The 15092-nt window shown below is 47.6% G+C and overlaps 1 protein-coding gene and 1 long non-coding RNA gene across 20 annotated transcripts in view; one reads left to right on the top strand and one right to left on the bottom strand.

The window, feature by feature from the left end:
* Positions 1–15092, top strand: part of GBF1 (golgi brefeldin A resistant guanine nucleotide exchange factor 1) — a 135081-nt gene that overhangs the window by 105849 nt on the left and 14140 nt on the right. For 2 of the 18 annotated variants that reach the window (XM_054523422.2, XM_054523425.2), the window contains exons 8-22: positions 693–747; positions 1469–1567; positions 5065–5212; positions 5528–5751; positions 6290–6458; positions 7212–7423; positions 8048–8146; positions 8744–8938; positions 9494–9683; positions 10275–10415; positions 10730–10818; positions 12393–12595; positions 13343–13466; positions 14039–14164; positions 14432–14514. In XM_054523422.2, coding sequence (XP_054379397.2) covers positions 693–747; positions 1469–1567; positions 5065–5212; positions 5528–5751; positions 6290–6458; positions 7212–7423; positions 8048–8146; positions 8744–8938; positions 9494–9683; positions 10275–10415; positions 10730–10818; positions 12393–12595; positions 13343–13466; positions 14039–14164; positions 14432–14514 — 2157 coding nt within the window. The remainder of the gene's footprint in view (positions 1–692; positions 748–1468; positions 1568–5064; positions 5213–5527; positions 5752–6289; positions 6459–7211; positions 7424–8047; positions 8147–8743; positions 8939–9493; positions 9684–10274; positions 10416–10729; positions 10819–12392; positions 12596–13342; positions 13467–14038; positions 14165–14431; positions 14515–15092) is intronic. The other 16 variants (XM_054523424.2, XM_054523426.2, XM_054523428.2 and 13 more) reach the window with 9 other exon arrangements.
* The window catches only part of LOC129048476 (uncharacterized), a 34502-nt gene that overhangs the window by 5698 nt on the left and 13712 nt on the right, over positions 1–15092 (bottom strand). The window contains exons 1-4 of one of the 2 annotated variants that reach the window (XR_010141429.1): positions 8611–8851; positions 7119–7454; positions 1670–1758; positions 469–539 (exon numbers count right to left, since the gene is read on the bottom strand). This is a non-coding gene — a long non-coding RNA (uncharacterized LOC129048476). Of the gene's footprint in view, positions 1–468; positions 540–1669; positions 1759–7118; positions 7455–8610; positions 8852–15092 lie in introns of those variants that run through there. The other variant, XR_008510856.2, reaches the window with a different exon arrangement.

The raw sequence follows: 15092 nt of genomic DNA on the forward strand, positions 1-15092 counted from the left end.
TCAGCACTAAAAGTTCTACATCCTGGCAAACCCCCCTCAGTCCCAGGCAAACCAAGATGGTTGGTTACCCTTAGGTAAGGCCCTTAGCCTAGGGCCTAGGAGGCCTTTTCATACTAGGCCTGTTTCCTGCACCTCCTTTCAACAGACTCACAAAAGAGCTGAGGCAATGGCTTTAAACCTTCCTCTGGGATTTCTTTTTGTTCTCAGATCTATAGATAATGATCCTTATTATCTACAGACTAGACTGCCCTTGGATCCTGCTGCAAAGAATTTTTTGCTCCTCAGGCTCAAATTTACTGGTTTCAAAACTTCAACCTGTCTGTTAATTCTTCTCTTTTGCCCACTCTCCTAGGATTTTGATAGACTGCCCTCCCCCCATCTCTTGGCAGCAGTATTTGCCAAGTAAATATAAGCAGGAAGGAATCAGTCTCAGGATAAAAAGAGCCTCCACACTCCAAGGGCACTTACCTTGCTCTCACAACTACCTCCTTTTGTCCATGTCACACATCCGCTGATTCCTGTGGCTCTTTGATGAAGCTCTGAAAAGGATGAAATTAGTCTGCTTCTCTTTTGTAGCCTTTTCTAAGACACAGGGCATGCTCTGGCTCAGAGCACCTTTGGTTTGTGGCTGGCATGGAGGGGGACATTTGTCATTATCCCTAATGACAGTTGATGGATTTTCTATCTTATAGGTTACCTCAGTTTAAAGAAGAACCCAAGAACTATGTGGGGACCAACATGAAGAAGGTGTGATCTGAGAGCTGATCTGCTGTCCCTCATCCAAACCTTAATCTCCCAAATTCAGTGCCTTGGGGTAACCTTGCTTAGCAAAGATATGCTTTTGCCTAGACAGGTCTGCTTGGAATCCTAGAAGTAGCTCTCACTCCTTTAGTGAGAAATGTATTATCTCCCAGATATGTCCCTTCCTCAGCTTTTCTGCTCTGGCCTATCTTTGAACCACCAGGTAAGCTGGTGAGCCAGTTCTTCATGGAAACTGCATGGTACCCATCAGTCTTGGCTAAAAATGTCTGTTGACAAAGATGAAAGTCCTGTGCCATCCCCTCAAGACTTAGCCTTATCCGCAGGTAGAAGGCCTAGAGAGGCTATGTCCCAAATCCTACCTCAATGCTGAATTAGACTGGGCTCTTGCTTGTGCTAGTCTGTATTGAAGAGATTAGTCAAGTTAAGAACCAAAGGGTTCTTAAACTGCTAGGAGAAGAATAGTGGTCAAAAGAATGGCTTCTTTCTATCTTGAACTGAAGCCCTGGACTTCACGGGCCTCTGATGAGGATTCCGCTTGCGGCCCTAAGAGGGTCTACCTATGGAGATGACCCTTAGCTGTGTGATGCATGCACCTGACCTTCTCCTCTCCTCTGCCATCCATCCCCATTCCTGCCCTGTGCCCTGTTGGTGTGTGTCTGAGTTTATTTCACTCTGTTTAAATCGTGCGTTTGCCTGTCTTTCGCAGATACCTCCATGTCTCCTCAACAAACTGGAGCTAAGTAGTGGGGAGCAGACCAAAGCCCTGAACCAGTTAGAGAGGGTACTACTCTTTAAGAACCTCAAGGTCTCTCTCCCTCTCTTTCCCTTCCCGTTTTTATTTCTTTAAATGTTTATTTTTTATATATAACACCTGGGTCCCATTTCCATTGTGTAGAGCACAACTTACCCCTCCCTAGTAACACAGCACGGCTTTGGAAGGGTTGCACGTGATTGTAGCTTTGCAGTGTTGGGAATTCTCCTGGGGCATCTGGTTGCCTGGAGACAGGAGAAGGAAGACTTGAACATCACATAGTTAGCCTAGAAAGCCTGGGGTCTGCTGTTACCTTGTGGGGAGGCTTAAGATCTACCATTTCTAGGGAAACTGTGAGGGACCTTCAAGCAAGACCCTTCCCCCTTCTACCTTATCCTTGTCTCAGAGCTGGCATAGAGAGCTTAAGCACAGTCCTCAGCTCTATCTGGATTACCTGGACTGGGTTTGGAGGGAAAAGGTAGTCCATCTAGTTGGGATCTTTTTTTTTTTTTTTTTTTTTCTTGGTTATCATTAAAGAGGTCATTCCAAGGATTAGAACTCTAGATTGATGGAAAGAAGCCAGGTGCCAGGATAGCCCAGGACACTGGGAATACTTTGGGATCTGCGAAGATGCCCTCTGTCCTTTAAAAGTCAAGGTATAGAGGAGCTTAGGGGAGGGACCCAAGCTAAAGATTACCCTAATCTGCATATACCTACCTTAGGAAGAAAGGAGAGAGAAGGAGGTATGGTCTGTCTGGGTTGTCCATCACAAGAGTGTGCATGCTGAAGGTGTGGTTGTGGACATACAGGTCATTGAAAATAAAAAACTCTGTGTATGTACACCTAGCTAGATAGTCCATTGGCCCGTGTTCTCTTTGAATGCATTGTGTCATTTTATTTGTGTGCTTGCACAGTCTCAAGCTGCAGCTCTCATTAGTGGCTATCCATCATGTTGCCACGATTATTAACCTGGGGCCTGCTCCTTTTTTGTAAAGCTTACACTGTCCTTTGGAATACAGAGTCATACAGATAAGGTGGTGTAGAATTCCATGAATACCTACTGCCCACCCCACACCTTCAGACCTTAGGAGAGGGAGAATAGCTATACCTTTTAAGGGCTGAGGCATTTGTGAGAACTGGCAGCCTCTTGGCCCCTACTCCAGCCAGGAGGCTGAGAACACTCATTGAAATGATCAGGCTGGAGCAAGCTTTGCAGAAGATAGAGAAGGAAACGTGAAAAACTTATCCTCGTATGGGAAGGAATCTCAATGACTGGCTTCTCGGTGGAAGTAAGACTGCCTGGAGTCCCTGAAATGGGGGAGCCTCCTGGAGAGAAAGGCTACCTCATAAAAGTAGATCCAGTTCTTAGTACTTTTGGGAGCTCAGTGATAACTGCCAATAGAGCCAGGAGGTCTCTCATTGATCTCTTGGCCTCTTGCCCTTTTGCATGTTTGGCAGACTCTTCTCCCATAACATTTTTTACTATGAACTTGATCCAGTTGAGCTCCAGTGGTTCCTGGGGAGAGAATCCTTTTGCTTCCTCCTTAGCTATAGTGCTTAGTACGCCTGAAGCTCAATTCCAAGCATATGACTGCAGGCATTTTGGAGATGGATCATCTAGAAGTATAAATCCAATATGTGGCTGTTGCTATGTTACTAAGAGCTGGGGGAAGGAAGGGCTCAGCTGTTCAGCCTCATCTTTATTGGAAGGAGCTGTGGGCAGGAATGGAAAATTGTGTGGTTTCTAAGCAAGGAATCAAAGATTACCCAGGTTCTGAGAGCTTGGGGAAGCTTGAGGAAGGGAGTCTATCCCTAACTATAAAAAGGAATTGAACAGGTCATGGACAATAGGATATATTCGGCCTTTAGGAAGAGGCAGAGAGAAAAAGTGCTTCTACTCTCTTTAGAGTCATAATGGTTTCTGGAAGAGCGTTGCCGTTGCCGTTGCCATTGCCCGATCCAGGAATGGTCCAATCCAAGAATGGTCTATCAGTCTAGGAATAGTTTAGAATGACTTTGTAGAGGGACTGAGTTCAAACCCAACTGAGAAAACATCAGGGCTTAAAAAACAAATTGGGCCGGGTGCAGTGGCTCACACCTGTAATCCCAGCACTTTGGGAGGCCGAGGCGGGCGGATCACGAGGTCAGGAGATCAAGACCATCCTGGCTAGCACGGTGAAACCCCGTCTCTACTAAAAATACAAAAAAAAGTTAGCCAGGCTTGGTGGCGGGCGCCTGTAGTCCCAGCTACTCAGGAGACTGAGGCAGGAGAATGGCGTGAACCCGGGAGGCGGAGCTTGCAGTGAGCCGCGATCACGCCACTGCACTCCAGCCTGGGTGGCACAGCGAGACTCTGTCTCAAAAAAAAAAAAAAAAAGGCCTAAACAAAGTAACTTTGAACTTAGAATGGAGGAAATACATAAAAATGGATCCTAAGGAATAGTTAACAGGTGATAGAGATTATCCCTTGCCACTAAAAGGAAACTATAGGAAGAACAGAAATACAGCAAGAGGGGAGTGGAACAGAGCAAGGAGTCAAGGAATCAGTGGCCTTACCATCTGACAACATAAAACTGCATCTGGAAAGACCAATAGTGAGAGGGACAGAGGGACAGGTGGTCTCATTGATGTAACAAATTGGGAGCAGCAGAGAGCACAGCAGCAGCATGACATGACCTTCTATCCTGAACTCCACAAAGAAACTGGGAGGCCACTCCTTCCTTAACTCCAAGGAATGAGCTTTTGACCAATCTGATACAGAAATTCCAGAGAGTAAGAGATATGTTAGCTGGGTGCGGTGGCTCGCACCTGTAATCCCAGCACTTTGGGAGGCCGGGGCAGGCAGGTCACCTAAGGTCAGGAGTTAGAGACTAGCCTGGCCAACATAGTGAAACCCGTCTCTACTAAAAATACAAAAATTATCCAGGCGTGGTGGTCCACACCTGTAATCCCATTTACTCAGGAGGCTGAGGCAGGCAGGAGAATCACTTGAACCCAGGAGGCAGAGGTTGCAGTGAGCTGTTTATGGCTTAGGCCCAGCTCACTACCAATAAGAAAACCAGGACAGGAAGGAATAGGCTCTTATAGTTGGATAAAACTACGAGTAGGAGGCTGCTCTACAAGCTAGTTGAGGAGGAAAGCCGGGAGACCATGCACCTGTAGATCTGAGTGTCAGGACAAAGGAAACCCTGCCCTTACACTTTCTGCAAGAGGGTCATGCATCATCCATAGGACTCGGGATTTCCTGCTTAATGTAACACTCAGGACCCAGAGAAGCGGAGTGATAAGTGTGAGGGCTGGCCCTACCAATGACCAGCCCAGAAAAAGAATGTCACCTTCTACATGGAGGCTGCCATGCCAACCTATGAAGTGGTAAATGTAGAAGCCAAGTTAGAAGAGTAGGAATGTGAACTGATGGTCTAGAGTCTTACTTCAGCGAAGATATGGAGTATAGCTTGTTTTCTAGAGATCAGTAGGACTAAATGAAGGGAGATTAATAGGGATAGAGTCTTAGTTTGAACACCATTGCTAATAGGGTATGATATTTCCAGCTGAAAATGAGAGCCGGAGGCATGAGTGATTCATCCAAATGGAAGAAACAGAAGAAATCCCCTCGGCCCCCACGCCATATGACCAAAGTTACACCAGGTTCAGAGCTGCCCGCTCCCAATGGAACCACCTTATCATCTAACCTCACTGGTGAGTGCCCTGGACTACTTCCTCTGATTAGACAAAAGAAGAGCTCCTTTCTGTCTTAGGGATTTTGAAATTGAAGACCAACCGAGGGGCTTTGGTTTTGGTGCTGAGAACAAGAAGGGAAACTCCAGGTCAAATCAGACTGTGACCATTCAGCAACTCTACAGTGACTTAAGGTTGTTCTCTGACAACTTTAGAGACCAATATATGCAAAGATAAGCATGTAATCTGGGAAACAGAGACCCTAGTACCATGGAGGGTTTGTTTTGCCCACAGCCTCTTTCTTCTCCTTCAAGCATCACGTACTTTTCTTGGCAGGCGGCATGCCCTTCATTGATGTGCCCACTCCCATCTCCTCTGCAAGTTCAGAAGCTGCCTCAGCAGTGGTCAGTCCCTCTACAGACAGTGGCCTGGAATTCTCCTCCCAAACCACTTCCAAGGAAGACCTTACTGATCTAGAGCAACCTGGCTCTCCAGGGTACAGCACAGCTACAGAGCCTGGGAACAGTGAGCTAGGTGTTCCCGAGCAGCCTGACCTCCAGGTATGGCTTTGATTTTTAAATGTTCCTCTTCAGTATTCCACTGTGGGAATTGGCTTGATCCTTTGGATCCTTTATGCAGGACTTGGCTCAAAAAAAGCTTGGGGTAACTTCAAAAGAAGCTCTGATCTTTCCTGCTTCTCAGAATTGGTTGTACTGCCTAGAAAACCCACAGCATGACTCACTGTGAGAGGTAGTTCATGAGACTTACCAAGTTATGCATACAGGTAGTACTTGACAAAAGGGAAGGAGCTGGCCATTGCTTTTTCTGGAAGGTAATGATCGAAATCTTAAGCCTGTGAGAGGCTCTGTGTCTCTAAGGTTCTAGTCACCGTAGGTCAGTGAAGCCTCAGGAGATGTTTTTCTGAGTCCTTCGTCATACTCCTGCCTGAGGCATCTTGCGGTGATTCATAAACCACTGAGCTGGCCCTACATCTGTAGCCCATTAGAGACAGCTTGGAAGACAGGTACTTCAGGGGAGTAAGTTCCAAGTTGCTCTTGCCTCATCCCTCTTCCCATATCTCCCTGCTACTGGTCATAGCAGGAAGGGACCCATGTGGAAAAGTCCCAGTCAGCATCTGTGGAGTCCATCCCTGAAGTGTTAGAGGAGTGCACGTCCCCTGCCGATCACTCTGACTCTGCCTCTGTCCATGACATGGATTACGTCAATCCCCGGGGCGTGCGCTTTACACAGTCCTCCCAGAAAGAAGGTGGGTACTCTGGTAGGCTCTGCCAATTCACCTCCCCCATCCTACCTACTAAGCTGCCTGAGCCTAGACTGTCTTAGACCAAGATATTGGACTACTGCCTGTTGCTCCAAGTTCTAGGCTATTTTCTAGTCAGGAAATGGAGTCAAGCCATAGACTGTTGGCATGGAGGGAGCCCTTCCCTAACTTATACTACAGGGAGGAAGTTTGATGGGCGATAGGAAGCAAGAAGGAAGGATAAAAAGCTTAGGACTTTTAACAGAAAGGTAGGATCATCAGTTCTGATTTCCTCCAGAAGTAGACTAGTCCCCTCACGTCCCCAGGAAAAAAAAAAAAAAATCCTTTTCCTTTTTTTTTTTTTTTTTTCCTGTCACCCAGGCTGGATTGCTGCAGTGGCACAATCACAGCTCACTATAGCCTCGACTTCCTGGGTTCAAGCAATCCTCCCACCTCAGCCTCCCAAGTATTTGAGACTATAGTCATGTACCACTGCACTTGGCTACTTTTAAAAAATCTTTTGTAGAGATGGGGTGTCTCTGTGTTGCCTGGGCTGGTCTCAAACTCCTGGCCTCAAACAGTCCTCCCACCTTAGCCTCCCAAAGCGCTAGGATTACAGGCATGAGCCATCACGCCCAGCCCTTTTCCTCAAAGAGAATCACTTACCTAAAATTGCCTTGTGTAATGCAGAGCAGGCTAGGCAAAGCCAGCAGACTAGTTGTTTTATAGCAGTCTCACTCTCCTCCTGGCCTTCCCCAGGCACAGCTTTGGTCCCCTATGGTCTTCCCTGCATCCGCGAGCTCTTCCGCTTCCTCATCTCCCTCACCAATCCACACGACCGCCATAACTCAGAGGTTATGATTCACATGGGACTGCATTTGCTGACAGTGGCCCTTGAGTCAGCCCCTGTAGCCCAGTGCCAGACCCTCTTGGGCCTCATCAAGGATGAGATGTGCCGTCACTTATTCCAGGTAAGACAAGATTGCTAGAGGGTCTCAGAGCCTGAATTCAAGGGCCAGGGGAACACAGGGAGGTCTGGCTGATTATGCAAAGAGTATAGGACCTAGGAAAGCATCTCCCTCCCAGTTGGCCAGTAGTTTTAGTAAGAGGGTTCCAGTAGTTCCCCAGGGACTCTGGCAGCCAGAGAAAAATATAGGAATGGCTAGATGTAGAGTTCCCTGGAAGCAATGGACCTCAGTGACACCTTCACTCAGTTTGCCTCTTCTGCCTTTCTTGGTTGAGCCATAGTCAGCTTCAGAAACCTCACAGCCGGGCTGGGTGCAGTGGCTCACGCCTGTAATCCCAGCACTTTGGGAGGCCAAGGTGGGCAGATCACGAGGTCAGGAGATTGAGACCAGCCTGACCAATGTGGTGAAACCCAGTCTCTACTAAAAATACCAGATTAGCTGGGCGTGGTGACGTGCACCTGTAATCCCAGCTACTTGGGAGGCTGAGGAAGGAGAATATCTTGAACCCAGGAGGCAGAGGTTTCAGTGAGCTGAGATTGCGCCACTGCACCCCAGCGTGGGCAACAGAGTGAAACTACGCCTCAAAAAAAAAAAAAAACTCATGGCCTACCCTACTTTCATCTCCAGCTACTCAGCATAGAGCGACTGAACCTTTATGCTGCTTCCCTGCGAGTATGCTTCCTACTGTTTGAGAGCATGCGAGAGCACCTCAAGTTCCAAATGGAGGTGAGTTTCTTGACGTGGAAAGAAAAAGGGAAAAAAAAATAGGGAGATATATGGCATCTTCAGTGGGGCCAGCTCTATCATGCTACAGGGGTAGGATTTAGGGACTTCCTATAGGAGAGTGCTTTTAGCCTCCAGAGGTCGGTTTAATCAACTGGCCTCTTTTGTGGAAAAGTTAAAAGGAGACCAAAGGAAACTGGCTGACCCCAAATATGAGAACTGCCAGGTAACCTCACCGTGAATAGGAACAGCTCTTCTGCCCAGCAGTTACTCTGTAACACAGGCAGGTAAGTCAAGCCAGCATTGTCACTAAATTGCTAAAAGGAACTCTAAATAGGACCAGGTCATGTTCACATAGCACAAAAGGGCAAGAGGCAACTTGTCTGGGACCAGGTATGTGGTAGAGAGCCAGGCCTTATCCCCCAACATGGAGGCCAAAGAAGAGATATATTTAGGGGATGGAATACCTTTGGGTGTCTCTTAATACATGCCTCTTGGCTGGGCTTCTGCATCCTGTTTAACGTTTTTCCTGTCTAATTTTTTCTCTTCCTATCTTGAATCCTTTCCCCACCCAAATGGCAATTACTGGGTTATTGCCAGATGTACATCAAAAAGCTTATGGAGATCATCACTGTGGAGAACCCCAAGATGCCTTACGAGATGAAGGAGATGGCACTGGAGGCCATTGTGCAGCTCTGGCGCATCCCCAGCTTTGTCACAGAGCTCTACATCAACTATGATTGTGACTACTACTGTTCCAACCTCTTTGAGGACCTCACAAAGCTGCTGTCCAAGGTGCTGAGCACTATAACTGGCCTCTAGGAAAAAAGGCATTATAAAGGAAATCTCCCTGGTGGTAGTGAGGATGCTACATACAGAGAGGGGAACGCTTGAGAGCTGGGAAACAGAAGAAAGCCGTTTTCTTTTTTTTTTTTTTTTTTTTTTTTTTGAGATGGAGTCTCACTCTGTTGCCCAGGCTGGAGTGCAGTGGCGCGATCTCGGCTCACTGCAAGCTCCACCTCCCGGGTTCACGCCATTCTCCTGCCTCAGTCTCCTGAGTAGCTGGGACTACAGGCGCCCGCCACCACGCCCAGCTAATTTTTTTGTATTTTTAGTAGAGACGGGGTTTCACCATGTTAGCCAGGATGGTCTCGATCTCCTGACCTCGTGATCCACCCGCCTCGGCCTCCCAAAGTGCTGGGATTACAGGCGTGAGCCACCGCGCCCAGCCAGAAAGGCGCTTTCTAAGGGCAATGTACAATTTAGAAGAGGTTTTGGAAATTTTAGAAAATGATCAAAGTGTAAAGTGTTCTCCTAACTACAAGTCCAATTGATCTGTTTACTTTCCAGAATGCCTTCCCTGTGTCTGGTCAACTCTATACAACACACCTGCTATCTCTTGATGCCCTATTGACAGTGATTGACAGCACTGAGGCCCACTGCCAGGCTAAAGTCCTCAACAGCCTCACCCAACAAGAGAAGAAGGAGACAGCCAGACCAAGCTGTGAGATAGTAGATGGCACCCAAGAAGCTAGCAATAGTGAGAGGCATTTCTTTCTTTGATGAACCCAGGGTTCTGTGCTTATCCCTTCTCTACTCTCTGAGTTGTTTTTCCTATCCCCATATCACTTCCCCTGGGATGCTCCCAATTCTGTTTCTGGGCTTTGGCGGTTTAAATCACAGGCCAGTCAGGCAGATTAGTAGAACTCATAGCCTTCTCCCTTTTTCCTCCTCCCCACTTTGGTTTTTTACAGAACTATTATTTCTTTATGGCAAGAGAAGAGAACAGAGATGAAAGAATATAGGATTTCTGTCTCTGAAAGCTCCAGGTCCCACCGTCCCTCATCCCCAATATCTGCCTCCACTCTAATTAGTCCTCTCTAGCTCCCCCTTGAAATTTGAGGTTGCAGAAGATCAGGGAAAGTGACTGGGTAATCTCTTCATTAAATTAGAGAATCTAATGCTTGGCTGGGACAGGGACTACTTATTTTGGCTTGGGTTTGTCCTGCTCAGAGCTGGCACCCTGTGCAGGAACCATGCAGGTCTTCTGGGCTTGGGATTTGATCTATCCTTCAGCTCTGCTTGGCTTCATACCCTATAAGTCTTCGCATATCTTCTTCTCTCTTACCAGCTGAGAGAACTGCCAGCGATGGGAAAGCTGTAGGCATGGCCTCAGACATCCCAGGCCTGCATCTGCCAGGTGGAGGGCGGCTGCCACCAGAACATGGGAAACCAGGATGCAGTGATCTGGAGGAAGCTGTTGACTGTGGGGGTGGGTACTGGGTGTCCATGACCCTAAGCTCCTCACCTGGAGGGCCTGGTGAAGAGCAGAGGGAGGGAGCAGACACCTAGGATAGTAACTAAGCAAGCTTTGGTAGCCCGCCTTGCCTTCAGACTCAGGGAGAGGGAAGCAAACATATGGACCCTCAGTTAATAGGACTTCCAGGGAAGTGGAAGACTGGTGAGGACAAGATTTCTGAGGCTCCTCCTTGAAACTGGGGAGTATATTGGTGACCTTCCAAAAGTCCTTATCTGGGTTAAAAAAGGGTCTTACAGATATTTCCCCTCTCTTCTTCCTACTCCTAGCTGACAAAAAGTTTGCCCGGAAGCCACCTCGATTTTCCTGTCTCCTGCCAGATCCACGGGAACTAATTGAAATTAAAAACAAAAAGAAGGTACATACATATATTCCCCAACCTCTGTCCACCTCTGTCTGGGTGTCCATTGTTGTAGGGTTTCCATCTCAGAAGATGAAGGAGAGTTTAGCACCTCATTGTACAGCTTCCTGAGGCCAGTCTTTGGGCTTGTTGGGACTTCAGCAACTCCCATTTGAAGCCCTTCCCTTATTCCTAAGCTATGTAGTTGAGCATACCCTATGTATGCCCCTGGGCAAATGCTATACCAATTGAGAGCCAAGTGTCACTAATGGCAGTGACAGGAGCCTTGGGAGTTGGTGTCCTGTGGGTCATTGAAGGTTACTGGTCATCTCCAGCTCTTGCAAGATGATTGGCAATAAAGGGGAATTGATATTTATTTTGGTGCTTTAGTAAGGTTCAAATAACTGTACTTTGGATTTCTTTTTTTTTTTTTTTTTTCAGATGGAGTCTCTCTCTGTTGCCTAGGCTAGAGTGCAGTGGCACGATCTCAGCTCACTGCAATCTCCACCTACCGGGTTCAAGCAGTTCTTCTGCCTCAGGCTCCCAAGTAGCTGGGACTACAGGCGCGTGCCACCATGCCCGGATAATTTTTTGTATTTTTAGTAGGGACGGGGTTTCACCATGTTAGCCAGGATGGTCTCGATCTCCTGACCTCGTGATCTGCCCACCTTGGCCTCCCAAAGTGCTGGGATTACAGGCGTGAGCCACCATGCCTGGCCTGTACTTTGGGTTTCTTAACACAAAGAAAACCTAACCCTTTCTGGCCAGGCGCAGTGACTTGCGCCCGTAATCTCAGCACTTTGGGAGATCGAGGCGGGCAGATCACCTGAGGTCAGGAGTTTGAGACCAGCCTGGCTAACACGGTGAAACCCCATCTCTACTAAAAATACAAAAATTAGCTGGGCATGGTGGTGCATGCCTGTAATCCCAGCTACTCGGGAGACTGAGGCAGGAGAATCAGTTGAACCTGGGAGGCGGAGGTTGCAGTGAGCTGAGATCATGCCACTGCACTTCAGCCTGGGCAACAGAGTGAAACTCCATCTCGGAAAAAGAAAAAAAAAACCTAACCTTTTCTTTTTCTTATTGCCAGCTTAAATGACTTTGGTTCATGTATGCCCTTGAGTGCATGGCCGTGACTGGACATACAGAAATATGAGTTGCCTCCACAGTTAGTCTACTTTGTCTTTCAAACCCAGGGCATTAAGCTAGGCAACCAAAGAAGCTAAGCCAGGCTAAAAACAAGAGGCTGGCTGTCAACAAATGTCAGGGATGGATATAAAACTGGAGAGAAGAATCATCTAGTTTCTTTCTTCTACTTTTCCCCCGGTCCTAAGTTAGAGAAGAGGAACTGTTTTAGGTATCTTGAGCACTCAGGAAAGGAATAAAAAAGAGCTTGTAAGCCAATTCAATTAGACATGAAGATGGGGTAAGCTAAGGCCATTATGATCTAGCCTTAGTTCTGTAGTCACTAAGAAACATACCCTAGGAGCTTTTTAGCTGACCAACTGTGGGTGGGCTATGGTGGACTCCAGGCTGGTCTTGTCTAATTTAGAGGCAAAGTAGCTTCTATACCTCTAGTTTTTCTCATGCAGCTGCTAATCACTGGCACAGAGCAGTTCAATCAGAAACCAAAGAAGGGGATTCAGTTTCTGCAAGAGAAAGGCCTCCTCACCATCCCAATGGACAACACAGAGGTTGCTCAGTGGCTCCGAGAGAACCCTCGGCTGGACAAGAAGATGATTGGAGAGTTTGTGAGTGACCGCAAAAACATTGACCTGTTGGAGAGCTTTGTGAGGTGAGGAAGCTGTAAGAAATGTAGGATATAGCCAGGTACGGTGGCTCATGCCTGTAATCCTGACATTTTGGGAGGCTGAGGCAGGCAGATTACTCGAGCTCAGGAGTTCAAGACCAGCCTGGGCAACATGGTGAAACCCTGTCTCTACAAAAAATACAAAAATTAGCTGGGCATGGTGGCATGTGCCTGTAGTCCCAGCTGTTCAGGAGGCTGAGGCAGGAAGATCACTTGAGTCTGGGAGTTCGAGGCTGCAGTGAGCTGTGATCATGCCACTGCACTCCAGTCCGGGTGAGAGTGAGACCTTGGCTCAAAAAAAAAAAAAAAGAAAGGTGGGACATGGTTAGTGATCAGTTTAAAGGGACAGAACATCCCTACCTCAAAGCAGTCTCTATAAATTTCTTCTGGAGAACCTAGCCAATGTTCTTCCTCTACCCATCATTTATATCTGTTGGACCTGAAAGGCACTCCAACAAGATAGTTTGGGGAGCCCCCTCCATTCTGCATGGAGTCCATTGCAAAGGGGTAGAGCAGGGTTCCAGGGGGTGAGGGTTCTAGGCAAGAGTCTGTGGATGTGAAAAGTATTAAGGCTAGGGGTTGTGTTAGGGATGAACAGGAGATACTGCCCCTTTGCTAGAGACCTCAGCCTCCTCTCTTCCAGTAAGAGTAGGTTAGGAGGACAGTGACTAAAAGAGCCTGACATGTGCAGCTTACACATTTTCAGCCTCTTCTTCCTTTCTTTCCCTATAGCACCTTCAGTTTTCAGGGTCTGCGACTGGACGAAGCTCTCCGCCTCTACCTGGAAGCCTTCCGTTTGCCTGGGGAAGCACCAGTCATCCAGAGGTTGCTGGAGGCATTCACAGAGCGTTGGATGGTGAGTTTGAGTGTCAGGGGCTGAGCCCAGGATCCAAGGTCAGTTTGACTGAGGGCTGAAGAATCCAGCTGCTGTCTTTTTTTTTTTTTTTTTGAGACAGAGTCTTGCTCTGTCACCCAGGCTGGAGTGCAGTAGCACAGTCTCAGCACACTGCAACCTCCACCCCCCAGGTTCAAGCAATTCTCCTGCCTCAGCCTCCTGAGTAGCTGGGATTTCAGGCACCTGCCACCAAGCCTGGCTAATTTTTGTATTTTTAGTAGAGATGGGTTTTGCCGTGTTGGTCAGGCTGGTCTCGAACTCCTGATCTCGGGTGATCCGCCCACCTCAGCCTCCCTGAGTGCTGGGATTACAGGCGTGAACCACCGCACCTAGCCTGCTGTCTCTTAAAAATGCAGAGAGCAAAATTAGTGACCTTTCCATGAAGGGATCAGCTTCTGTTAAGGAGTTGGCAAGAGGCTGGCCACTTTCTGGATGGTACCTCTCCTCTGTACTAGCACTGACCAGTGGGTTGGTAGTGAGGGTTAATTGGCCAGAGAAGGGCATTGACACAGGTGGGATCTTTGCTTTTTCAGAATTGTAATGGCTCCCCATTTGCCAATAGCGATGCCTGCTTTTCCCTGGCCTATGCTGTCATCATGCTTAATACTGACCAGCACAACCACAATGTTCGTAAACAGAATGCACCCATGACCCTGGAGGTAAGCTTGGGTCCCAGTCAAGGCAAAGAAGACCCAGCACAGCTTTGGAGGTAGCAGGAAGGACATAGGATTTCCAGTGGGCATGATGGATGGGGTTCTGTCCAAGGGAATCAGGAAGGGCTGGCCAATCTAGAAAAGGGACTGGGGTGGGGAAGTGGTTTTTTTCACTTACTTTTTCCTAAGTCCTATTTGCTAAAAACCCAGGAGTTCCTTGGGTGGGGCTTCAGTATTGACACAAGGGGAAAAAACTTACTGGCCTGTCTCTAGGAGTTTCGCAAAAATCTAAAAGGTGTGAATGGAGGCAAGGACTTTGAGCAAGACATCCTGGAAGACATGTACCATGCCATCAAGTGAGTATACATAGAGAATAGTGCAGTATCTCTGTTAAGAAGAAGCACTTTGCTTCCTTTCCCAGTTATTAGAGTCATGTCAGACTGCAGTGACTCACATGCCCTGGATTTAGCCTCAGGACTTAGTTGGGCAGCCCCCTGTCTGCCAACTGTTTCTTCCTTAAAGAAGCCCAAATGATATTGGGACTCTAGTACTCTAAGCCAGGGTCCAAAGTGCTGCTCTTAAGTAGGATATCATGTAGCCCCATTTTCTGAACTTAAAACAAGTACATTTTCCTGTATAGATTACAAGATGCTGGCTGGTAGAGAACCCAAGATGGGCACTGGAGTGTGAGGCCCAGGTTACAGGTCAGAAATGGGCCACTTAGTTCTTTACTGTAAATCAGAAAAGGTAGAATTGTTCATTTTATCACATCTAGTAAGAATGTATGATCTTACTATAGAACTAAAGGCCTCACTTACAGATAGGGCTTTGAGATTATGAGACACTTCCTTTCTTTCTCCCTGCTCCCACTGGTGGGTGGAAAGCAGACCACTGAGCTGCAGTTCTGATGACCTCTCATCAGTGGAGAGTGCTA

The sequence above is a fragment of the Pongo abelii genome, chromosome 8, assembly GCF_028885655.2.
Source record: "Pongo abelii isolate AG06213 chromosome 8, NHGRI_mPonAbe1-v2.0_pri, whole genome shotgun sequence".
NCBI lineage: Eukaryota > Metazoa > Chordata > Mammalia > Primates > Hominidae > Pongo > Pongo abelii.